Raw genomic sequence first — 27,082 nt, forward strand, 5'->3', positions numbered from 1 at the left:
CCTTAGCACTGATGAGACCGCACCCCGGGCCTGAGCCAGTGCCCAAGACAGTGGAGAGACTTCCATTGACTCCAGTGGGCTTTCAATCAGGTCCCAAAAGAAGTGCTTCTGGGGATGTTGTTTGCAGAGCTGAGTGTATAATTCACCAGGAATAATGTCCACAGTGACTGTAACTTTTTCTTGTGCTCTTGAAGGTTTCTGAGCCATTGTGATTTCCTTCAATTTATTCTCTCATTTTTTCCCCAGTTTTGTTTTTTTAACAGTTTGCTGCAATAATTTGATACTCAATATTCAAGACTTGGACACGCTGCTTACTTGTGACTGTTCAGCTAAGACCCACAGCTAAATGTTGTTTCTGTTCCCTGATTGGGTCAGTGCATCTGACTGAATACCCAGATGTACAAATGTAAAGATTTGGTTTCTGCGAATGATTTCTACTCTAGTTAGTGCCAGTGAAACTCTACTGCTCACACAGTTGTAGAAAGTACATGTATGCATGGTGAAGGTATGGCCAAAATAAATTCGTTACCAAGCTCAAGAAAATATCCACGGAACATTTTTCACAGAGGTTGCTCAGCTCTCTTGATTAGTAGTGTCACAGAAGAAGGTATAGGTAGTTCTTCCTTGCTGAATGGTTACTAGTGCCCAACAATATGGGTATAACTTACCCTGCAGGTAGTATGTTATTAAGCATTCTTAACAGCATTATTCCTATATCTCATCCAGGTTAGCACAGGCATGTTAAAAAGGAGAAACCAGGGCCACTGCCAGGGGAAATGGCTGCTGCTTTGTCCCAAGTCTAGGTTTGATGGAGAGGCTGGCCGGCCCCAAATCCAGCAGGGTGCTCTGTGGTGGATTTGTGCTGAGGTGCACAAGGACACCAGAGACAAAGGAAGAGGGTGGAGAAGCCAATAAGGACCCTTCTGACAGAGAGGGATGTGTGGCTTGGTCCATATTGTAGGTGTTCGGATCATAAATTGGGAGGGCTTGCTTCAGTATTTTGACCAAGAATCTGTAAATCCTGGCTGTGGCCCTGGCAGAATATGTAAATATGTTACAACAAAAGTATGTGAAGCACAGAAGAGCTCTGTATCTGAGCCATCTATCATGCCTTGTGTGGTTCTGAAATAGCATACCGATCCCAAGTATTTTTCCCAGTTTTGCAAATTAAGGCCACTTGTTCATTTTGGAACCTAAATAGCAATAGAAAAGAAATGGTTTCTGTCACAGAAATGAAACAATTTATGGCCACATCTGTATTTGTTAGTCTCTTCAAATATGTTAGTTATTCTAAAATTCAAACACAAACCCACTGAAAAGATACTGCACCGTATTAATATTATTTAGTGAGTGTCAACACTGTGGAATCCTGGTCCCATTGACGTCAGTGGGAATTTTGCCATTGACTGGAATGAGGCCATGATTTCACCCACTATTTCTGCAATATGCAAACAAGAATGACAAGATCCCTGTTTCTGGGAGCTTACTGTCTAGTTACTGTACATGCTGATGAAATAATAAATATGTACACTTATAATACTTTTACTCTTTAGGGCTGCTTTTTGTAAGCAATGGCAAATGGCATGATCCTGCTCCTGTTGAAGTTAATAGCAAAACTCCAAATGACTTCAGTAGAAGAGGATCAAGTCCTATCTAAGTGCATGTTGTTCAAGGGAGAGATTATAGTTGTTTTTCAGCATATCTTTTATCTGCAAACTAGGCAATTACATCAGAAGTGATTCCAAAAGAAATCATGGTGGTAAGAATTTCAATCACTTTGAAAGTGCTCTAAATATATTCTGTTCTGTATTTAAGTTAAATTTGATAGACTTGTGAGTTAATCCTTCTGGAAAAGTCCTATAGACCTGGATAGGAATTTACAGAAATTACCCACTCTAAAATATACAGGCTGAAATCCTGACCACCCTGAAGTCAGTGGCAAAGCTCCCATTGACTGCAGTGGGGCCAGTCTTTCACCCATAAGTTTATTAGACAATGAGATATCCTTTGTGGAGGTTTGTGAAACATCCTACAGAATTCCATAGCTGGGATATAATTTTCAATTCTACAAGACTCATCCAAAATAAAAATAAATCCAAACAGGTTTTTGAGAATATTTACAGCTGTTTAAAAATAACATAACACATCTTTCTGCATCATTAGCTTCAATAAGTAATCAGCTGGTATTTGAGGCATTTCATTTAATATGAGACCAGCACTGCTGTAGTAGCTTTGCACACCATACACTAGATAGCAGCTAGCAGGCAGTTAAGTGAATGAATGACTTCAATTTTTAAAAGTACCATGGTCTGAATCTTCCTCTCTGCAATGTGCTGAGCACTCTGAGGCTGATGCAGCAAAGCCCTTTGGCATGTGCCTAACTTTAGGCATAGGAATACTCCCACTGACATCAGAGGTACTACTCAGTTACTTGAAGTTGAAGAGGTGTGTAAGTCTTTGCGGGATGGTGGACAGGGTGTTTAATGAACTGCAGGACTGAACTCTAAGCCTTGTCCTGATGCTGTGTTCCTAGAAAACTTGTTTTTAGAGATTTCACCACTTGTGCTGGAGACTGGCACTCACTCCTCTATACCCGGCATTTCAGCCCACCTCTCCCAGCTTTTAAGAAATAGCTGAACAATTTTTGTTTTCAAAAATGTTCTTTAATTTTACTACTGTTGGCCCTTTCATACAGGATGTGTCCTTTTCTTCTGGTCCATTTTTGCTAACAGGGCGTTTTTTTATTATATGCTTTCTTTAGCTGATGTTATGTTTTTACTGTATTTATTGTTGTGCAGTGCCCTGGGTGCACTACGTAAATACAACTATTATTAAAAAATAAATGCATTGAACCTGTCAAAACTTTGTCAAAACTCTGAACTAGTGCCGTTAAACTGATTGATAACAAACTGATCCCAAATTGGAATCTCATGATAGAGTGGAACGTTTTGTTGCTGCTTTGGAAGAGTCGGGTGATAAAGAAACTCTTTAAAATATTTATGAAGCTGCCCATGAGTGTTATTAATGTTCTTAATGTGGTTTTACATATTTTCTTTGAACAAAACAGTGGTACTGTAATGTTTATGGCTACACGGTATAATACTTTTGACTTTAATGGACTGTCCCATTTATTAACAAAAGGCCTTGAGCATCAATAATAAGAAATCTGAAACACATTACATTGGTACATAAATGGAAACACAAGTTTCCTTTTGGTTCAGCTAAGATACATGTATGATTATACTGTTTCTGTTTTGTTACCTCTTTCTCCATGTGCTTCAGTTTGTTTCCTTGACTAGTTTGCAATATTATATACTCAGTGCATAGTGTGTAAAATACCACAGTTCCAGCTGCCATCTTCAGGATTGTATGAAAACGGGGCACAGTAAGAGCTACAGAGTTATGGAGCAGGAGAGACCTGAAGTCTATGGATGTTTTGCTTTTGTGAGGCATGCAGGATCTCAGGTGCTGTGTCATCTCAGTAGCTGACCATGGCGGCACAAACGTCATCTCAAGGAATGGACAGATTCTGGTTACAGGCAGCCTCTTTATTTCACTTACTGCTGCTGGCTTTGTCAATGAAGTGTCACTGATGTCCCCAGGAAATTTTGGAAAAACTTTTTTGATGTAGAGACAGTTCATTTGATACTTCATCTAAGGCTTGATCCTGCAATGTGCTGAGTGTCCTGAGCTCCTACACCCTGCCTCAGCAAGCCACTTAAGCATCCGCAAATCTTTAAGGGTGAAATTTTGACTTTGTTGAAGTCAATGGGAGTTTTGCTATTGAATCCCATGGGGCCAGGATTTACCCAATAGTATGCAACTAGTCCCTTGCTGAATAGGATTTGCCCAATAGTATCCACAGTCCACAGAAAGAATCATAGGGTTGGAAGGGACTGCAACGATATAGTCTAAAAACATAATGATACATTAACTCATTGCCACCAGGTTCTGTCTCTGAATCTTGGAATCTTCTATTCCTACTATTATTGCTAACTTCTGCAATTTTATCATCTAATGATATTTGGTGTTTTTCTTGAAGCCCTAGCTCCATGTGAATATGAGAATCTCAGCTTTAAAACCCCCCAACAAGTTCTAGCCCTCAGGGTTTCAGAGAAAAGCATGAAAATGTGATTCCAGTGCAGCCCAAAGGCAAATAAAAAGGCAATTTAAAAACATATTATTTTAAAGCACTCACATGATTGTTGGAAGCTAGACTTGTGATTTTGAATATTTGTTGCTAGCAATACTTCCCTACTCCCTGAGAAATAGAATTCCACCCCCCCCTTTAGGAAGCTGCTTATTTCATATTTTCGTGGTTACTACTGAGCTCTATGCTGGGTTCACCCTTTAATAGACTCCTTCTCCAGCCTGCTTTTCTGGTAGCTGGCTCTTTAAATCTGGGAGCATTGAGAGCTGCAGCCCTATAATGGCCATTTTGTATCTATCTGATTCAGGCTGCACCTCGCACCCTCGCAGCTTGTAAGTACATTTAGATCCTATTATTTTCCCCCTTCTTCTTATTCTTAAAGAGGGGGCATATCCTCAAAGCCATACTGTTAAAAACCAGATTTCATCTCCAGGTGAAAGCAACTATGGTAAAATGATTTGTCTCTGTAAATTATAACTCTGAGATCCTTCTCTCATTTTTGTTATGTGCTTTCATCTTTGAGACATTTGCTGCTGACCCACTGTGATGTTAAGTCTAACTGCTCTAATTCTGCTACTGTGATATTATTCTTTATAAAAGCTAAGGTTTTGATTCTACACCATGAGGGCAGACTCCTCATTATAGTTTCATGCAGGTCCAGAGCTCTGCAGTTTGTACATACACCATGTTAGAACCCCCCAAAAGGCAAAGTATGTTTGAGTTACTGAAGGCTCTACTCAACTGACAAAAGAAGTGCCAGTCAAAGGTAAGACTGATGTTTAGCCCTTCACTTGTGCTGTTGTGCCTGTGTGTAGGCAATGAAGAGGTATAGATCCTATGTAACATCTGAATATGAGATTTTCTGCAAGCTGCAGCAATTCTTAATTACAACAGGGTGAGTGCAGGGAAACATGCACTCCTACCCTCAACGTGGTCATACAACATGCTAGATATTCTGAGCTTTAAACAAGGTGCAATTATATCAACATCTATAACTTACTTTTTGAACTTGCTCATTATTCCAGTTTCATTTTTCTTGATATCATGTACCATCTTTTGAAGCTGCCTGTAAGAAATCGAACAAAACATCATGAAAATTGTATTGTGTGGCTGATAACGCTATTTTTTTAAAACTATTACAATTATTTTCCTTTCAGAGTAATTGACACATCAAAAAGAGTTTGTTCACTATTAAGTATTTCACTTGCTACAGTCACTTGTACATATGCAATATTTTTCTGCCTTTCAACAAAACCCTTTGGCATGCTCTGCATTTGGGGAAAGAAAGATTATCCTTCTAGAGCCCAAAGTTTGGTGACGTTTAAACAGTATTCTAAGTCCAGTCAAATGGCTGAAGCAGCAAAGCAATCAAGATACATCACTGACTAAAGTGAAAAACTTGAATCCGTTATGCAATGTTTTCAGAGAATGGATTGACAGTTCTCTATATGTATGGTGGGAAATGCTCTCTGGTTTCTAATCTATATGAATCATCTAGATCAGTGCTTCTCAATTTCCTCCATATCACAGTCCCCATGTTACAACAGAAAAACAATTTTTTTCCAACCCTGCCTCCTGTCCCATGTAACAGTCCCCTTGTCTAGTCATGACTAGAGCTGGGCAAATAGTTGATTTTTTTTCTGTTTGCAAGCAGTCTCTCTTCCCCACCCCATTATTTTTATTTGACACAAATTGAATCAGAAAATTCCTGACAAATTTTGGCAAATCAAAAAAGTCCAATTCAGGTTAAAAAAAATTGTTCAACCTGAAACATTTTGTTTCTGAGCATTTTGAAAGGATTAGAATCACAAAATGGGTAGAGAAGATGGTGGGGATTCCCCTTATTTAGCTCAGTGGTTAGGGCATTCATCCAGGATGTGGGATACCTGGTTTAAATTCCCCCCTCTGTCTGATATGGAGCAGGAATCTGAACTTGTGTCTTCCACCTCCAAATAGAGTACCCTAACCACAGGGCTAGAGGGTATTCTAAGGCAGGTCTCTCTTCTTTTGAAGCTGTTCCATTTTGTACAAAATACTTGAATAGTCATTGGAGCAGGGACTTTAACTGGGTGACTCCCACCCAGAAGAATGTGATAACCACCAGGCTACAGAGCCATTTTCGCACTCTCTCTCTCTGACCCAAGTTCAAATCACTGCTCTGTCAGGCAGAGGGGGGATCTGGACCTGAATCCCCCATGTACTAGTTGAATGTCCAACTACTGGCTAAAAGATATAAATGGGGACCACCATCACCTCTTTCTCCTCTAGCTATTTTGTGAATGGTGCCAGTCAAGAAAAAACAATTGCCAAAACTATTTGTGAAATTCATATCAAATGTTTTGGATTGACCAAAAATGCATTTTTGGAGAATAAAAGATTTGTCCAAAAATCTTCACACTACTCTAGTCATGACTGTTAGGTTGAGAGCCCATGATTTCTAGACTATAGTTACATGATCTGATATATTTAGGGCTAAAGCCTATTTATCTGAATGTCAGTTAGTGCCATTGACTTCAGGAGGAATACTCCTGTGAGTAAGGTAATTTGAGTATCACTTAAATGAAATAAAGCTGAGTTCTTAACAAAAAAGAAAATGATTTAGGCACCCAAGGTGACTCCAATGACACAGAGTAACCTCTTTGTAAACATACTCATAAGGAAAAATTAGTTAAAATTGTAATAGGGAGAGCACAGCCTCATACAAACTTCTACAGAGAGACCATTTTATTTAGTTTTCATTGTTTTCTCCTCAGGATACTCCAAGAGAAAAATTGAACTATATTAGATAAAATCTTCAAATCAAATCATGACCAACAGGAAGAATGTGATTTTAAAAAATGGTCTGTCTGAAAGCCTGCCTACAATCATTAGAAGTTATCAACTCATTCCATATTTTATTTTCACTTTGTTTTATTTCCAAAGGAGGAGAAGTCCATTAGGAAGTTGTTGAAGGGTTTGTTTACATATATCAGTAAAATCCTCAAGCTACATCTGTATGGTTTTAGAATTTTAGTAATCTGAAAGTCTTAATCTGCACAGAAGTATTGAAAGGGCAGAGGAATAGGTGAGACTTGCCAAAACAAAACACAACTTCCAGCTTCACTATCCTCAGTAATTTTAGGTGTCTCTTTAAATTAATTAAAATCATTTTCAAAGGAAATTGGAATTAATTGAGAATCAATAAAACCAACTTGTAAAACATGTAATTTGCCTAGCAGGTGTGTAATTATGTATGTATGGACCTGAAATCAATGGCTCAGGCCCAGGTGTGTAATTAGCATGTGTATCGTGTAGTGGTTAGAGCATAGGACTTAGATTTGTTGAGTTTTCTTCCAAGCTCTGCACTGATTAGAAGCGACTTTCTTAAATGAGTGACAGCTAATTTTTCTGTGCTTTCCTTTCCTTATCTGTGAAATGAGAATACTCCTACTTAAGGTACTTGTTTAACAGGAGTGTTCAGAGGCTTAATTGAATAATATTGTTTAAGCACTTTGGGATTCTTGGGTGGAAAGCACTATAAAAGAGCAAGTTTTATTTGTATATTAACCAGGCTCTCTTGATAACTAAACAGAGATCCTAAACTTCTTTCCATTGAAGTCAACAGGAACTGTTAGATGTTCAGCACTTTGGAAATTAGGCTATGTGTTTAGGTACTTTAAATATGGCCGTAGGTGGCTAATGTAGGCATATATTCCACCATCTGTCTGAGACAGGATAGTGGTTTAGATGGACTTGAGGTCTGATCCAGCATGGCAATTCCTATGTTCCTAAATCTTTGCCTTAATTTTTATTCTTACTTCTGTTTAGAATGAACTTGGCACAAAAAGTAGGAGTGTGCTAATGAAATTTGCTGATGATGCAAAGTTGGGAGGCATCATCAATACAGAGGAGGATCGGAATATTATACAGGAAGATCTGGATGACCTTAAACACTGGAGTGCCAGTAAGGGATGAAATTCACTAGCACAAAGTGCAAGATCATGCACTTAGGTCTAAAAGAATTTCTTCTACAAGCTGGGGTCTCATCAGTTGGAAGTGACAGAGGAGGAGAGGGACCTGGGTCTGTGGGTTGCTTACAGGTCAACTATGAGCCACCACCAGTGTGATGAGGCTGTAAAAAAGACATCCATGTATCACAGTTGCATCAGGCAAGGCATTTCCAGTAGAGACAGAAGTATTAATGCCATTGTACAAGGCACTGGTAAAACCTCATTTGGAATACTGTGTACAATTGTCATCACTCATCCTCAAGAAAGATGAATTCAAACGAACAGGTGTTGAGAAGAACTACTAGGTAGGATGATCAGGGGAATGGACGGCTTATCTTATGAGAGGAGACTGGAATAGCTTTGCTTGTTTAGCCTAGCAAAAAGAAGAGTGAAAGGGATATGGTTGCTTTCTATAAATACACCAGGGAGGGTGAGGAGCTATTTAAACTAAAGAACAATGTTGGTGCCAGAACAAATAAACTGTCCAGGAATAAATTCAGGCTGGAAATTAGAAGATTTCTAACCATCAGAGGAGTGAGGTTCTGAAGCCGCTTCCCAATAGGAATTGTGGGGGCAAACAACGTAATTAGTTTTAGGAAAGAGCTGGACAAACTTATGAGTGCAACTTGTGATGATAGGGGGTAAGACTCAGGAGCCCCCGGGCTCATTTCTGGTTTATGTTTTATGTTCCCATAAGCTCATGCTTGAGGGTTTCAGCTGGTCACCTGGTAGGATCAGAAAGGGATTTTTTTTACTCTCCCCTCTCCCCCTGTGTATTCCGATGTGGTCTGAGCGTGTGTGTGTATTTGCGTGTTTTGTCTCCTTCTTTTGACGTACCAGAGATGGCTATTACTGGTGACGGGAGACTGGACAGGGTGCTTTGAAGTGGCACAGAGCATCCTCTCTCTCAGGCGCTTGCCTGGCTGGTTCTTGCTCACATGCTTAGGGTCTAACTGATCGTCATATGTGGGGCTGGGAAGGAATTCCCAGGTTGGCAGTGACTTTGGGTTTTTCTTGCCTTCCTCTGGATCATGTGGGAGCAGGTCACTTGACAGGATTATCTGGGTATATCTCACTTAATAATTTCCCTGCCATTGCTGGAGATTTCAGGCACTAATGCACCTTGGTCCCTTTTATTCTTTACCAATGGCATACAACATTCTAGTGTCCTCTGGCTGTAATACTTTGGTTTAATTTCAGGTGCTGGGTTGATGCGTAGGTGCTGGGTGGTGTTGATGGCCTGTGATATACAGGAGGTCAGACTAAATGATCTGGTGGTCCCTTCCTGCCTTAAGCTAAATGATTCTCGATGAACACTGAATCCCTTTGTTCAGCTCTGATTGGAGCAATGTTATTTAGAACCAGGCTTACCAAAAAAAAAAAAAAAGAGAAAGCAGTGGCAGGGCTTCTGTGCATGTCAATGTAACTTTTTACATCTGGAAATGTTTGTGAGAATTATGTAGCTGATTTAGGATTCAATCAAAAGCCCACTGACTTCAGTACACATTGGATCAGACACTCTGAGTATGGTGGTTCTTCATCTATGAGCTTCTTTTGCAAAGCTTTTGGATTTCTGCCAAAGAGATGATTTACATCCAACAAGCTTGGGGGGAGGGGAGGGGAGGGAAGGGAATACTCCTCAAAGATTCTTCATAGATTGATCCCTTTGTCTCCATTCCCCATTTTGTGCCTTATTTCACAGTGTCTCATGTGCTTGGGGTAGCTACCCAATTAATCTGTCCAAAGGATAGCCCAGATCACATACCCTGGCATAGTGGCAGGACTGATTCTGTACTTCTTATAATCTTCCTGATAAATGGATATTCTTGAGTTTCTCCAGTGAGAACTATCGTGCATCTTTAGATTGTAGGCATCTTGAAGGCAGAGGCTTTGTATTTCCACTGTACTCCACTCTGGTTCCACGTCCCACTGGGGATATCAGTTGGTGGCTCCTCCATGGAGACACAAGCACAGGTGTGTACCTGGTATGGTTCACCAACCCTTCTGATGCCAGTTCTTTCTGTGGTGAGAGGGAGACTCTGGTGAACATCTATGTAATGTGCATCAGGTTACAGCTCCTCTTCCAATTCCTTCAGAACCTTTTACTAAGGTTCTGGCTGCACTTCTCCCTGCATCCCCTAATTTATGCACACCCCACTTGTGGCCCCACAAAGTCGCAAGATCTCCTTGTTAGCCTCCTCCTGGGGCCGGCCAAGAGCACGTCCTTCACACCAGGAAGAGAAAGCTGGATGGGTGGGGGAATCTTCTGTCAGTGGGGGGCCTATTTTCAGTCCCTTGTCTGATCACACCTCCGGTAGAGTTCCTCTGGGCATTGTCCACTGATTCCTTAGACACTTTGAGGAGCAGTGGGTGCTGTCGGGGGTTCTCTGCAGGGTGTCCACCTCTGGATACCAACTTTTAACCTTCATTCCTGTCCCTGTTTTTTCATTTGTTGTCTCCAGTACTGACTTGCACCCTGGGTCCAATGACTGCTCCCCCTCAGTGGAGGGGGTGGACATCTAGCTTTGGGCAGGCCTAGACTTGCTTGTCCCAGTACTTGCAAATAGTACACTTACAGGAAATAGGTGCAAGAATGATCATAGGAAGGGGGGCATTTTCCTTGAATGTTTGGGCAAGGACTATGTGCACACCAAAAGTATTTTTTGAAAACCAGCCTCTTTAATGTCATACAACTTTTCCTGTATATTTGTTTCTAAAAGAAGTGATAAGTAACCCATTTTCCTCAGCACAGCAGAGTTGTTCTTTTGAAATGGTTGGTGAGAGGAAAACTAGGATGTATATGGCACAGGCTGGAAATGCTGATGATTGCAAATGCAGCAGATCAAGAAAGAAGAACTTGTCTGTGCGCTGTAAAGCCTGGTGTGTGTATGTGGGGGGGAGGAAGGGGAGTGAGCTAAGTCGGTTTAAGTTACGTAACTTCTGCTACGAAAATAGCGTAGCTGAAGTTGACGTACTTAGAGCTACTTACCACGGTGTCTTCACTGTGGTAGGCCAACTGCTGACTCACCCCACTGACTCCACCTATGCTTCTTGCTCCAGTGGAGTACTGGAGTTGACAGGAGACCGCTCGGTGGTCGATTTATCGCGTCTTCACTAGACGCAATAAATCGACCCCTGCTGGATCGATCACTCCAGAGGTAAGTGTAGACATGCCCTAAATGTCTGAGGTGCCTAAGGACCAGCCGGGCTGTCCCACAGATGGCTGAGCATGGGATGAGTGTATGTGAAATAGAAAGGGAATGATTTACCTTGTGCTAGGGTGACCATACATCCTGTTTTGGCCGTAACAGTCCCTTTTTTAAGCCCTGTCACGGCTGTCCTGACTTTTTTGGCAAAAGTAGGGTGTGGAGGAGGTGTGTGTGTTTGTGGGGAAAGCGGTAATGCCAGCTCCACGCAGGGGTGGAAGCAGGGCTCAGGCGAGCAGCGATGCCAGCCCCAGCCTCGCATAGGGGCGAGCAGCAGCGATGCCAGCCCCAGCCTCGAAGGAGGTATGGGGGTGGGGGGAAGGGCTCAGGCGAACGGCTTGGGCAAGCCTTGCAGGGGCATGGGTGGGAGGGCTCAGGCTAGCCCCACACAGTGTCCTATTTTTCCTTGGAGAAATATGGTCACCCTATCTTGTGCTCATCATAATTCTTTCCTGTGACATGTTATCCACTCAAAGAACATGTTTAAAGATCAGCAAACAACTTTACAAAGTGTGTTTATATGCTTTCAACTAAGATTTTCAATTACACCAGGTTGAGAGAGAGAGAGAGAGAAGTCTATTTTATTTTCAGTGAGATCTATGTAATAAGGAGATTCTCTCTCCAGACACATGAAAGATTGATTCTGTATCTATCAATATTATATATTTGTGAGGACATTAAAAAAACTTATGCTATTAGAGAGAGTGGGGCTGGTGTGAGTTTCTGAGCAGTTGTTCTTTAAGAAATCCTCTAGCTGTGTTAAGTAGTATTGTAGGAGAATGCACACTCTGAGCAGAGATGAAGTCAGAATTGGGTGTGGTGCTGATAATGTAAACAGTTTAAGGCACAATGCCAACAGCCAAGAGTGAGGGGAGTGGTGGCAATGAAACTAAACAAAGCACTAGTGGGATAGCTCAGTGGTTTCAACATTGGCCTGCTAAATCCAGGGTTGTGAGTTCAATCCTTGAGGGGGCTGTTTAGTTTATCGGGGCAAAAAATGGGGATTGGTCCTGCTTTGAGCAGGGGGTTGGACTAGATGATCTCCTGAAGTCCCTTCCAAGCCTGATATTCTGTGATTCTGTGAATTGCTAACCCAGGAAGTTGTATAGATGTCTTACAGGCATACAGCTTTCTATGTATCTAGAGTATTGGGGGAATTCCAGGAATAAGGGATGCCTGCCCCCTAGAACTTCTGCCATCTTGCTGAATTGTCTTTTGCACCTCTGGAAAGAGTTCCAGCCTTAAACTAGGCGAAAGGAGAAACACTCAACTAAGTTTGTGCTAGAGGCCCAGATTTTCCAGTTATCAAGGATTTCACAGTGGAGAGGGTTTGCTCTGGCAGCAGGATTAGGAACCTGTTAAAGGCAAAAAGGAAACCTATGGAAGCAGTAGTGAGTTGGGTTTAAATGTATAAACTATCAAGTGACCTACGTGCTCTGTCTCCTAAATTCAGTCATGCCTTTAATTTAATAGCAATGGCTTTAACTGATTCAAAATAACACCACAAATAAAATAAAGTTACAACTAAACAACTTAGCAAAGTGAGTGGGTCCCTTAATGACTAATTAGCACATCTTCATTCTTGGGTTCAGTTGCCATCACATCTCCGTCTGTAACTGCTTCTAGCTGACAAGGCTCCTCTGAATTGTGGATCTAGAATGTTCCATAGCTTAAGCGAACAGTAACCACCCACAGTCACTTTAAAATGTCATACCCCACACAACAAGTCTGGCCCTCATTTGCGTTCTCTGAGTGACCACTTATTTTCTCAAATAGACCACCAATAATATATTTTTTTGGGGTGGATGAGACAAAGCCCATAATTTGGAACACGAGGTAAAGCCCCCCAGAAACCTTGTGCACTACAGAGTCATTTGTGCCAGTTAGGCACAGCCTGGCATTGTGGTCGCTCAGAGGGACACTGCCTTCCTGGGAGCTGTGCAAGTAATTCTTCAGAATTCTACCCAGAGCTCTCTGGCATGCAAGGGAAGTGTTCAGAGGGTCATAGCCTCCTAGTGCACAAGATCATTTCGTGAGCTGCTGTGGAGTGTGCCGGTGTTTGCATTAGAGCAATGAGAATTTGTATTTGACAATTATGTATTATATTCAAACATGACATAACACAAAAATCAGAGTTGCCACTAACTGATCTCCCCTCTGTAGTCCAGAATCCTGCTCTCCAAAATGGAGGATGGCCTCTAGTCTCTGTAGCCATGCCCTACATCCTTACGCAACAATGGCAGCTGCTCTTTACCCTGAGAAGGTGGTATTAGAGCCCCTTTTTGGGGTGATACACATGGAAAGAGGAGTGCCTTCATTCCCCCTTGTGCAGGTGGTGTATTGTGACACGATGTGCAGAGGAGGCTTCTTATATGCTCCCTCAGCTCTGCATGAGAGCCCATTACAATCTTGTTCTGTGATAGCAAATGCTTGCTCTGATAGTGGGCCCAGTGGGAACTTTGAATAAGAAGGGATATTTAATAAATTCAAGTTGGGAATTACAGCTTGACACTGTCATAGCCATAAAGGTACTATAGAAAATGTTACATGGAAAACAGAAAAGAAGGGAAAATATAAAGGTAACAGAAGGGGAAAAATGTATGTCACAGGAACATTTTAAAGAAATCAAACAGACAACTGTACTGTAGCCATGGAAACTTAAATACAGAAACTAAAATGTGAAATGATGCAAAAGAAAACACATGTCCAGCCCCCTCTGTTATTGTTCCTCCTAGTGACACACTCTCACACGCACACAGCATAATCATTCCAAAATAGTCTCCCCACCTGGTATTTATCTGTTTATTTTGATTGGTTTCTCTATTAGCTTTGTAATTTTATAAACAGGTCTGCAAGCAAGAAGTTAAGGAAGAGGTTTATTGTTTCTGGACAAAGGTGCAGAGCAAGGCTCGCCATGAATAAAGCTCGCAAGCTCTGAAGAGGGTTTGTAAATGTACTGCCTGAGGCTTAGAAAAGTTTAAAAATCTCTCCTCTCTCCACCTTCATAAACTTAAATAATGGAATAATAATTTACCATCTTTGAGTATGTGCAGTTCAAAATAGTGGTCACGACCAACTCTCTCTGGAAGTGCTCTGTTTTCAGTGTAATATTTCTGAGTATGATCTTAATCTATCTTATTTTCAAAAAAGGAGGCAAAGTCCTTATTACTTGCCTGTTTTCAGTTTATAAAACAATCCCATTTTAAAAGGATAGAAGTGTGTACAGGTGAGTCGCATCATACGCGCATTTAACTTACGCAAATTCAACTATACGTGCTCGGCAAATAAAAAAGAAAAATAACAAGATATCTGTAAATAGTGCGGGCGATTCCGCCCATGATTCCACTCAGTGAGCATATGTCCCTGAGTGAGCGTGAGATGGGAGACGTGAATCTGCTGTTCCCTCAGTCGGTCTCAGTTCCTGCGTGTCTCTCATAGTGTGAGCATCTCGCCGTGCTGAGTGTGATTCTAGTGTTTAAAGATACGTATTTTTCATATAATATGGGCCCTAAATGCAAGCCAACTACTTCATCTGGTGCTCAGCTGAAGAAACAGCAATCTGTTCCAACGCTGGAGGAAAAACTGGCTGTGTTGGACTTATTGAGAGATGGTATGTCAGTCTCCAACATGGCGCGTAAAAATGGCCGCAACGAATCTAGCATTCATGCCATCAAGATTCGAGAGAGAGAAATTCGTCAAGCCATGGGATCAAGTGCTCCAATAACTGCTAAGGTGATGAGCCAGGTGCATGATAAGACTTTAGTGAAGACTGAAAAGGCATTAAACTTATGGCTGGAAGACATGAACCATAAACGTGTGCCTATCGATGGCAATACGTTGCGAGACAAGGCTCTTAGCTTCTATGTGCTGTTCAAACCGCCCGCCGAAGAGGGACAGCCTTCTGATGAGAAGAAATTCAAAGCCAGCCACGGTTGGCTTAACAGTTTTAGGAACCGCTTCAACCTCAAAAATGTGAAGACTACTGGTGAAGCTGCATCTGCCAATGAAGAGGCAGCAAAAGCCTACCCTGAACAATTAAAGAATATCATAGAAGAAAAGGGCTGTCTTCCGGAAGAAGTTTTTAATGCTGACAAGACTGGGCTACTCTGGAAAAAAATGCCTAACCGCACCTACATTTCGAAATCAGAAAGACCAGCCCCTGGCTTCAAAGCAGCTAAAGACCGTGTGACTGTGTTGTTTTGTGGCAATGTGGCTGGGCATTTAATAAAGCTGGGCTTGCTCCACAGGGCTGCAAATCCCTGTGCCCTAAAAGGCAAGAACAAAAATCCCCTGCCTGTGTTCTGGCAATCAAATAAAAAGGCTTGGGTGATGGCAGCATTATTTCTGGATTGGTTCCACAAGTGTTTCATTCCGGAGGTCAAGCGACACCTCGAAGAGAAGGGACTTGACTTTAAAGTGTTGCTGATCGTAGACATTGCTCCTGGCCACCCTGAAGCACTCCGGTTTGTGCATAACGACGTTGAAGTAATCTTTCTCCCCCCAAATGCCACCTCCAACCTCGTGACCAAGGTGTGATTCGCTGTTTCAAGACCACGTATACGAGGCTAACGTTCTCATGGATATGTAGCGCTATGGACGCTGATCCCAATCTTAATGCGATGGAGTGTTGGAAGTCCTTCAACATTGCCGATTGCATCACTTATATTAAACAGGCAATGGATGCAATCAAGCCTGAACCAGTCAATGCATGTTGGTGAAACCTATGGAAAGAATGTATGAATGATTTTAAGGGTTTCCCGACCATTGACAAAGAAGTGAAATGCATTGTTCAGGTGGCCAGGCAAGTGGGTGGTGATGGCTTCATCAACATCCTTGAGGAAGAAATTGAAGAATTAATTGAGAGCCATAGAGAAACATTGACTAATGAAGAGTTAGAGGAACTGATAAAATCGTCTACAGAAGACAAAGATGATGACGATGAACAGGAAGAGCCAGCAAGTTGGAATTTTCATAAATTTGCTGAAGTGTTCCAAGCAGTGAAACACTTGAATGATTTAATTTCTGAATACGATCCCTCTGTGGAACAAAGCCTCAAAATCACACATAGTATTACAGACGATTTGAGACCATATCAAGAAATGTTTGAGCAGCTCAAGAGACAACACGACAGTTGCCGATCACCATGTTTTTGAAGGAAAAACAACCAGCAGCAGATCAACTTCTCGAGCTGAACCAGAGCCAACCACTTCATCTACAACTTGCTCACCATCACCCAAACTCTCTGTCACCTCTGTCTCCACATCAAGCCTTGAGGACCCCTTGTAATTACCACCTGTAATATAATTACAGTACTGTAAAATTATATTTTGCATATGTACTCCTTATTATATACTGTACATTACTGTATACATTATACAGTTATACATATAAGTGTACAGGGTTGTATACACAAACCCATGTACAGTATACTGACAGATTTCTGAGTAGCAGCTGTGTTAGTCTGTATTCGCAAAAAGAAAAGGAGTACTTGTGGCACCTTAGAGACTAACAAATTTATTTGAGCATAAGCTTTCGTGAGCTATAGCTCACTTCATCGGCTGCATTCAGTGGAAAATTCAGTGGGGAGATTTATATACACAGAGAAAATGAAACAATGGTTGTTACCATATACACTGTAAGGAGAGTGATCACTTAAGATGAGCTAATACCAGGAGGAGAGCAAACTGGATACAATTAACTTAGGCTTGAATAGAGACTGGGAGTGGATGGGTCATTACACAAAGTAAAACTATTCCCTCCCCCCCCTCCCCCCCCCCCCGTTCCTCAGACGTTCTTGTCAACTGCTGGAAATGGCCCACCTTGATTATCACTACAAAAGGTTTTCTTCCCCCCACCCCCACCTCCACTCTCCTGTTGGTATTAGCTCATCTTAAGTGATCACTCTCCTTACAGTGTGTATGGTAACACCCATCGTTTCATTTTCTCTGTGTATATAAATCTCCCCACTGTATTTTCCACTGAATGCATCTGATGAAGTGAGCTGTAGCTCACGAAAGCTTATGCTCAAATAAATTTGTTAGTCTCTAAGGTGCCACAAGTACAGTATACTGTACTTTATGGGCAATTTCAGGGATTTTTCAAGGGTAATTTTGACTATATGCGATTTTCACCTTACGTGCTGACTGTAGAACCTAACCCTTGCGTAAGATGCGACTCCACTGCAAATTAATCATCAAACACCATTCTCCCTCTCCCCTGCCCCATTCCTGTATATTAGCCAAGTTAAACTTTCCAAATTTATCTGACACCAGTTTCTCTCTGCTTTACTTCAAGTGCACCATGTCTCCCCATTAATGGATTTTTTTGGAAGTTACAAGCCTCTGAAAATCTCTTCCTCCAGTTTTGATACAACAGTGTACCTACTTTAACATATTCCGTACTATCCAGAACAGGAAATGTGGACTGTAGTTTGCCTCAGTTTGCTGTTATCCCACTATTCCATTGTGATCCCTGTGTGTGACTGTCAAAGAATGCCAGAATGTTGGCATATATATCAAGTGTGCATATGAAACTGGTTTAATATTTTATAAGACCCATGTTATCCCTTTGAAGATATCTGAAAGCTGTGAATAAATAATACAGAGTTTTGATTGGCTTATAGGGAGAAATCAATTCCAAGCACCTAGCACTTTTTCAACACTTAAGAGAGGGCAGGCAGAACTAACCGTATTTCTTTCCTCCACTTTTCTAAAGGGATAAGCCAAAGGAAGTGGAAAAATATTCTTTTTTCCTCAATCTGATTTAAAAAAAAAATTTAATCCATGACACTATCTTATTTTGCTGATTTTTAAATAATTCACTGCTCCATCTGAAGACTAAAAGCAGAATTAGATTTAGAGCAGGTGTTTGTTTACATAGTACACAGTGGTCCAGAAATAATAAATATTTAGGTTATTTTCCATCTCTGTGTGTCCTCTAAGTACTCTTGACAAACAAGATGTCATTCTTTCCTTTCTGTAAAGGAAGATTTACTTTGCATAGGCAGAGTGCATTAAAATCTGTGGCAGAGTCAAGGGCAATAATAAATTACACTTTTGTTGTAAATTAGTCCAAAAATGGAATTGAGTGTTGAGTGGACACTAACTCGTGGTGTGATATAGAATTTTACAGTGGGAATGGTGCAAATTGAGACCACCACCTTTCTTGGATTTAATAGACCAATATATTATATGTACAAACAGTATATTATATCTGTAATAACTTTGTGTTTATCTCATTATATTTTATGCAATAGAATGATTCTGTCTCTCTAGTCTGGGTGGGTGTGATAGGTCTGCTTTCTGTTATCTGTGTTTGCAGTCTTGGGGTCCTCTGGTGGCTCTTCTGGACGCCCAAAGAGAGGGATAACCAAGCAATCTTTTTTATCCTTTTGCTTGGCAAGCAGTGTACAACCTTTTGCTTTTAGATTCGGACCCTTCACTCGGCCTGTTCTCATCCTGCCATGTAAGGAGCCTGAAATGAACTGGCCTGCATAAAATTTGGACACGCACCCTGGATTCAGAACTGCATGGATTCTGCTACCAGAGGACCTCCTGCAACCATGGAGGAAGGGGATTCATTTGCTCCCAATGTTCGTTTCATAAGTTGATAGATTTTTAATGTCCAGAGGAATTTCGCCACTTGATTCCTGCATCAAGCCTGATAACTTGCGGCTGAGCTGTTTTTGATTGTAGTGTTCACTGCTACATTGTAAAGCATGCTGATAGTTGAGAAAGGTGACATATAGCAGTCAGTAATAATAGATGGGGAGGTTGTTCTTTTGTATATTTTGAAAATTTGGGCTCTAGTTTCAGCATGATGACAAGTTAAGAGGTAATGCCAATATCATCAAATATGGTCAACAGCTAATGGGGTCTTGTTGCTAAAGTGACACTGAAACTTCATTTTCAAACCGGAAACATTGGTCTTGTGCCAATGCTATATTACAGTGCCATGAATGAGAGCTAGTTATTATTTTCATTTTTATTATGTACACCAAGTAACTGATGCAGTTGTAATAATTTCATCTGTGGATGTAACAATTTGAGATACTCGTTGTCCTGATCCTGATTTCCTGTGTTTTGATTGATTGATTTGGCAGACAGACATTTTCTATACATCAGTTAGTCAGTAAACAGCTGATCCATAACTGCAGGGTTTTTTTTATGAAGCCTATTGTATTCTTCTGAAGAGTTTTTCATTCGGATGCTTTGAAATCAACAGCATTAACAGTCACCTTAAAACAAATATTTTACACACCCAAGCTCACTGAGCTCTAGGCCTACACAAATTACAAACCCACTACAATCCTGAAGGGGATCGCAGAGCAGGGATAGTGTGTTCCAAAGAGTTTTTATTGCTCTTCAAAGGGAAGTATGAAGTCATTGGAGGGAAACTGATAAAGAAAATGCATAGTGTGGCACCAGTGATTATAACCCATTGAGTCTGATGTCACTATTAATCAAGATCCTAGAGGAATTTTTGAAAGATGAGAAAACATTCCTACAGGCATGTAGGCTGAAACCACTATCTTGCTCCATTAAAGATGATGTAAAGAGCAAACTAACTGATGGAAATAATCTGTATTTGGTATATTTTATGTGTCAGTTGTTATACAGAAGAATGAAGGACTAGTATCATAGGTTTGAAATTAGCATACCGTGGACAGTTACATGGCAAGTCCCCTTGTATAGATTTTCCACTGCACCTCAGATCTGACTTGTTTTTCTATTCCCTGGTGTGACAGGGTCGGGCCAGATGGCTACAGGAGAGTAACAGAAGGCAGATATATTAGCCCCAGGCTAAGTAGGTCCCTTTTCCCTGGGTAAGGTAACAGGGAATGTTCCAGAACAATCAGGAACCTTCTGGACACAAATAACACAGGCTGATTAGAACACCTGCAGCCAATCAAGAAGCTGCTAGAATCAATTAAGGCAGGCTAATCAGGGCACCTGGGTTTTAAAAAGGAGCTCACTTCAGTTTGTGGTGTGCATGTGAGGAGCTGGGAGCAAGAGGCACTAGGAGCTGAGAGTGAGAACGCGGACTGTTGGAGGACTGAGGTGTACAAGCATTATCAGACACCAGGAGGAAGGTCCTATGGTGAGGATAAAGAAGGTGTTGGGAGGAGGCCATGAGGAAGTAGCCCAGGGAGTTGTAGCTGTTCCAGGAGGCACTCTAGACAGCTGTATTCTACAGGGCCCTGGGCTGGAACCCGGAGTAGAGGGCGGGCCCGCGTTCCCCCCAAATCCTCCCAACTCCTGGTCAGACACAGGAGGAGTCAACCTGGACTGTGAATTCAGAAAAACTGCCAAGCTGAGGGCTGCCATGAACCTCCAAGGTGAGCAAATCTGCCAATAAGCACAAGATCCACCAAGGTAGCACAGAAACTTTGTCACACTGGACATCTGCTGAGCAGCAACTAAAAATCTATCTTGAATTGTCTGATGGTCTTGGTCCTGATTCAACAAGAGCCTTATATATATCTAAGAAACAAATACTTAGATGAAGTTTAGGTATTGTTTTGTCTTTTATGGTCTGCTCCCTCTCAATCTCTCAGATGGATTTTCCATCTTATTCTTCAAAGCAGCACTTTCCTGTCACATTGCTTTGAACTGGGAGTAGATTAGCATTTTCTTTGGTCTTTCACCCTTTAGCAATGGAAGTGTAGCAACTAACTGCCTTTGCATACATGGTGCACAAATCATGTGAGGTAAGATCTGTTTGCACCAGTACTGAGACCCATTGCAGACAACAGTCCTGAACCCCAGGTATGTGAACTTGTTCACCACTTCAAGTTCATAGTTGTAGATCTTCATGGAGGGTGCTTCCTAAACTCCTTGGCACATTATGTTAATCTTTTTTTAAGCTTATAGTAAGCCCAAAGTCTTGGAAGGCTGTGGAAAAACTGTCCATAAGGCTTTGAAGATGAGCTTCTGTGTGGATTGTCACTGCTGTGTCATCAGCAAAGAGGAGGTGTTGGATAAGGGCCCCCTGAGTATTGGTTTTAGGTCTGTCTTGCAAGATTGAATAGCTTTCCATCAGATCTTGTGTGAAAGTAGATTCCCTCAGTTGAGGAACCAAAAGCTTGTTTCAGTAGCAGAGAGAAAATTATCCGAAACAGAGTATGGGGAAGTACCAACTTTGCTTAACTCCACTGCAAATCTGGAAAGCTTCAGAGGCTGAGCCATCATATTGGACTGTGTTATACATGTTTTCATGTAAGGATTGAATCACGCTTAAGAGCGTGGGGGTGGGGGGACATCCAATCTTTTCTAGAAGTGTGAATCGTCCACTTCTACTGACAAAGTCAAAAAACTTTGTGAGATTGATGAAGGCTATGTAGAGGGCCTTTTTTTGTTCTCTGCATTTCTCTTGTAGTTATCTCAGTGAGAAGATCATGTTGATAGTAGACGTTTCAGCTTTGAAGCCACACTGATTCAGAATAAATTCTGTCTGCAAGGGTCTGAAGTCTGTTCAGGACAACTCAGGCAAAGGCTTTTCCCATAATACTAAGAAGGGAAATGCCATGATAGTTGTTACCCTTTTTTTTTATAGAGTGAGGATGTTGGCATCTTTCATTTCTTCTGGTACTTCGCCTCCTTTCCAGCACAGGCAGGGCAACTTGTGAAGATGTTGCAGTAGAATAGGTTTTCTGCATGTTATGACCTCAGACGGTATGCAGTCTTTTCCGGGGGCCTTTAAATTGGGGAGGCCATCTATGGCAAGGCTAAGTTCCTTGACAGTTGGTTTATAGTCAAGTTGGTTCATAACAGGAAGGCTTTTGATGGCACTGATGGCTACATCCATAATAATATTTTTCATGAGAGTAAAGCTCAGAGTAGTGATCTACTCAGCGATTCATCTGCTTGGTGTATTGATTTCCCCTGCATTGGTGATTTCCCCTGTATCGGTGATTGTTTCCCCAATTGTTGATTTCAATGGGGCTGTCTTCTTTGAAGTTGGACCCAAGGCTTTCTTGATCCCATCGTACATGTTTCTGATGTTGCCTGCATCAGCTCCTACCTGGATGCTTTCACATATGTGCAGCCAATAGTTATTGGCGCAGCAAAGAGCAGTTTGTTGTACCTTGGTTCTTGCCACTCTCAATGCTTGTAAGGTTTTTTTCATTTGGGTCTCTCTTGTAGTTGGTTTGGGCTGTGTGTTTGGCCTCTATGACTGGTGTCAACACACTGGAATATGTGTCAAATCAGTCATTGGTCTTGTTTTCCTTCTTCCCAAAGACTGACAGAGCTGCATCCTAGATTGTGTTCTTCAGTTGCTCCCACTTCAGGTGTGTGTGTGTGGCACAATAACTGGTGTCAAGGGCTTGTTATAGTATGTTCTTGTACTGCTGTGACTTTTCTTGGTCTGCTATAGCACTGATGTTAATATGAGGACATCCTTTTTCTCTAGATCTATGTATTATCTTTGGTTTAAGTCTGACCTTGCTGCATACCAGAGATTGGTCTGTGTTGCAGTCAGCACTTTGTTAACTATGGATAATGAGGACGATGTTAAGATTGGTATGCCTTGTGATAATAACATCCAGTTGGTGCCAGTGGCCAAATCTGGGATGTTTCCAAGATACTTTGTGTTGCGGCTTTGTCTGGAAGAATGAGTTTGTTACACAGAGGTAGTAATAGGAACAAAATTCTAGCAGTCTCTGACTGTTTCCATTCATCATACTAGTTCTGTTTTGATCAAGACGGTTGGTTCATGAACAGCTCCCATGCTTGCACTGAAGTCCCCTAGTAGGAAAACATATTCGTGTTTTGGAATCTTGCTGATGGTGATGTTCAACTGGTTGTAGAACTGGTCCTTGATGTCAGAAGATGAGGAGAGTGTTGGGGCAGACACACTCACAAGATTGACTGGGCCCTCAGATGTAAACAAGCATAGTGCCAAAATGCTCTCTGATCCATTTGTAGGCAGCTCAATCATCCCCAGAAATGAGTTCTTGATGGCAAATTCCGCTCCGTGCTCTTGCATTTATTCTGTGCTTTTCCCCTGCCAGAAAAATGTGTAGTCGTTTTTTTCTTTGAGTGATCCTCTTGATGCTAGCTGTGTTTCTTGGATGCAATATCGACACTGAGCCATTTCAGCTCGTCATTGATCATGGCAGTTTTGTGTGCATCACTGATCTGTTGAAGGTCCTCAGATAATCCAGTTGTCCATGGTGCGAATGTTCCAGCACCCTATCTTTAAAGAAGTTTTCTTTCTTTTACTTGATTTGCCTGGTGTGTTGGTTACAGTCCACTTGTCAAGTTATAAAACTCTAAGCTCCAAGCATCCAAGCAGGCAGACTGTGGTGGGACAACACCCTATTGTTGGAGGCTGCCCAATTTTATGGTGGGCTGTGGTTGTCTAGTGAGATATCATATAATGATCTCTCCCACCGTCGGAGTCAGCCCCTGGTGCTCAACTCTACGCCAGTCAAGTAAGAGCTTAGAACTGGTGACTGCTGTCTCCTGTGTTGTGTTGACGCTCAAGGCGAAGCTGGAGTACCTCTCCTGGGCTCAAGCCTGGGCAGAGGATATGGAGGCCCTGAGTTGCCCATGCATCAGGACCTCCCTCTTGGCATCACCGATAAAATCGAGAGGAGAGGAAGAACCAATACACCTGGTACCCGATCCGCTGCAGGCGTTGCCAGAAAGATATTAAAATGTAGTACCTGATTGACTTTGGGGCTCCCCTCCAGATTTTCTGTCTGAGTTTACTCTCATAGCTTTAGATTCTCCTGCACTCACCCACAGGGCAGGGGAGCTTTTCTGTCGGGGTTGCTCCTTTAGCCTTACACCCTCCTGGGCTACTCAGAAAGTTGATGAGCCTTAGGTAGTACCATCTACTCTCATTACAGTAGAAGGCACAGCCTGACCTGACAGATTCCTCACTACCTGCTGAAATTACTGAGAGCTGAAATCACGAAGAGCTGGGCTAAGCAGAGGAATCTCAGAATGTAATGTAGCGGAAGCAGCAAGTGGGGATCAGCAGAGAAATAGTGGTTAGCGGTGGCAGAGAGACAGTTGCAGAAGCAGCCGTGGAGGCATTGCTCAACCTCCTGCCCCCTTACCTCAGGGTGGGAGGTGAACCCTGTGAGTGCACCTCTAAACTCCAGGTATTCCCTAACCAAGGGCAGCCAATTGTGAGTCAGGTGAAGCAGAGGGAGAGTGGAATGGTGTGTTTAAAGGGACCTTCGTTCATTGGACTTTCCCACTGTACGGTGGGACATTGAGGCAAAAGACACTGCCCAATAGGCTTTGGGGTTGGGTTTGGTTATGGTCCCATGCTCTTGAATGTGGTTGGGGAGGTTCCCTTTCCCTTTTAGTAAAAGTTCTCTTTTGTTATCCTCAGACTCAATGCTTGCGTGTGGGAAGTATGCCTCTTAGAGGCTCCCGAGAGTGGTGTTAGGTTTTCCTAGACTACTGGATGGGGGCTTGAACCGTTCTGTTCTGTATTTTTAAGAGAAATCCTAGATATTGAACCTGGCCCTTGGTGCTGCCGACTCCATCTGGCAGAAAGGTTACATATGAAAGTCACACAGTTCTTGAACTTTGACAGAAAAGTGATTTTTACAACAGTATTTTATAGAGGCTGAAGTGGGTGAGATAAGATGCATGGAAGCCAAATAGGATGAAGTTTCACTAGCTGATTAGAAATCACAAAGAGCTAAAGGAAACAGAAGTTAAATAATCAGAGTTCTGTATACTCTATGGCAAACTGAGCCTACATCCTGTGAACAACATCTCTAGTGAGGCAGACTGGGAAATATTCATGAGTTTTGGGTGGATTTAAAAAAAACCAAATATTTCTATGCTGCCCCCACATGATTTATTATAATATTAGTCGGTTTATATTATGCTGCACTCAGGGCTGTCCCTAGGGGGCTTTGGGGGCCCGGGACATAGGTGCCAAGTTTCTATCTGCAGGGGATGCTCCCCCGCACCCTGCCGGATCCGCCAAGGCCTGGCCCCACCCCTCCCCGGCCCAGTTCTCCCCTCCCCCCCAGAGCCTCCCGATGCCGCAAAACAGCTGATCGGTGGTAGGTTCTGGGAGGTGCTTTGGGCAGGAGGTGCTGAGGGGACGGGGAGGTTGGTGGAAGGACTCACCTCCCCGCCCCCTTCTCACGAAGCACGGGGCCCAGGGTGTTCGCCCCCATTCGCTGTGCCCTAGGGATGGCTCTGGCTGCACTACAATTTTCAACAGGCCACAGCTTTTTTTTTATATTGTCAACATGTCACTGCCTGGTGGAAACAGCCAGGGGAAAGCAAGAATGGGAGTGGGTGCTGGGGCTTTTGGCACCCAGGAAGGCACAGAGATGGTTTGGGAACTCAGGAGGCAGTTGAGGCTTTTGGCAGTGGAGGAGGTGAGATGGGTGGTAGGGAAATTAATCTCTTTTTCTCCCTTCATCATGGTGGTAAAGGTCAAAAGAGACTTTGTTGTGGGTGGTGTGGGGATGGAGAGAAGTTGAACTAGTTTCCCCATCCCAGCAACCCTTGATAGCAGCTAGCTGCATCACTGCTTTAATATCTGCTGATGCGTGTGACAACAGTAGATAAGCACAATTGCTGGGTGCTTTGCCTAAAATGATGAGCAATGAAACAGTTAATGCTGACAAAGCAAGCTTTAGGTTTCAGAGTTATTACATATTTCAGATGGATGATGCAATCCATACTTCTTTTAGAGCTGCTGTTTTATGCTTTCTGCAGACTCGGGCAACAAGCACTGATTACATTTGGAAGGTTGTCTTTGCAACCATAATGGCTAGAAATGAGATGAGTGGAGGCTTAGAATCTGCTCCTGAAATCTCTGATGGTGTATATTTTGTGGCACATTCTGAAGCTGTGAGTTACATAGGACCATGTACATAATAAGCAACTTGGCAGATCAACAGTTTTATCCCTGTTTGCAACCTTTCCAGGTATTTTTTTTTCTAAATATGAAACGTTGTATGTCAAAGGTTGATTACATAACTTGATTAAATGACTATTATTAATATTTACAAGAACTTAACTAGTGAAATTTCCATCACTTTCTCAAACTGCGCTGCTGTAAGCTCTCTAAGGGCATGGCTACACTGCAAACTTCAAAGCGCTGTTGCGGGAACGCTCCTATGGCAGCTCTTCGAAGTGTGAGTGTGGTCGCACGTGAGCGCTGGGAGAAAGCTCTCCCAGAACTCCTGGTAATCCACGAGGGGATTAGCTTTGAGTGCTCGGAGCGCGGCTCCCAGCTCTCGGAGCCTGTCTACACTAGCGCTTTAAAGCGCTCAGACTTGCTGCACTCAGGGGGGTGATTTTTCACACCCCTGAGCCAGCAAGTTAGAGCACTATAAAATGTAAGTGTAGCCACCCTAAGCTGAAGGGAGGGAGCTCTCCCATTGATTTAACTACTCCAGCCCCTGCGAGAGGTGGGAGAAGCTGTCCCACTGGCATAGCGCTGTGCACACTGGTGCTTATGTTGGTGTAACTTATGTTGGCCAGCGGTATGGTTTATTCATACCCCTGAGCGACATAAATTATGCCGACATAAACTGTAGTGTAGACATATCCTAATATTCCCAACTGATTTTTTCTCAAAAAGAAAACTGCTCCCTGTAATAAAGTATCCTGTAGAGGATAACATAGTTGGTGCTGATTTACAATAAAATGTCACTTCATTCCCAAATGAGTTCATTTTCTGCTCTGCACGTTCAAGAGGAATAACTTAGTGAAGCAGAAGAGGGAAAACTGTAAAACTAATAG

At 42.3% G+C, this 27,082-nt stretch overlaps 1 protein-coding gene across 8 annotated transcripts in view; it reads right to left on the reverse strand.

Moving 5' to 3' along the window:
• Positions 1–27,082, reverse strand: part of BLNK (B cell linker) — a 144,329-nt gene that overhangs the window by 34,789 nt on the left and 82,458 nt on the right. For all 8 annotated transcript variants that reach the window (XM_077822652.1, XM_077822654.1, XM_077822651.1 and 5 more), the window contains 2 exons: positions 5,151–5,216; positions 1,137–1,193 (listed from right to left, as the gene is read on the reverse strand). In XM_077822652.1, the coding sequence (XP_077678778.1) occupies positions 1,137–1,193; positions 5,151–5,216 (123 nt within the window). The remainder of the gene's footprint in view (positions 1–1,136; positions 1,194–5,150; positions 5,217–27,082) is intronic.

This window comes from Eretmochelys imbricata, chromosome 7, assembly GCF_965152235.1.
Source record: "Eretmochelys imbricata isolate rEreImb1 chromosome 7, rEreImb1.hap1, whole genome shotgun sequence".
Lineage (NCBI taxonomy): Eukaryota > Metazoa > Chordata > Testudines > Cheloniidae > Eretmochelys > Eretmochelys imbricata.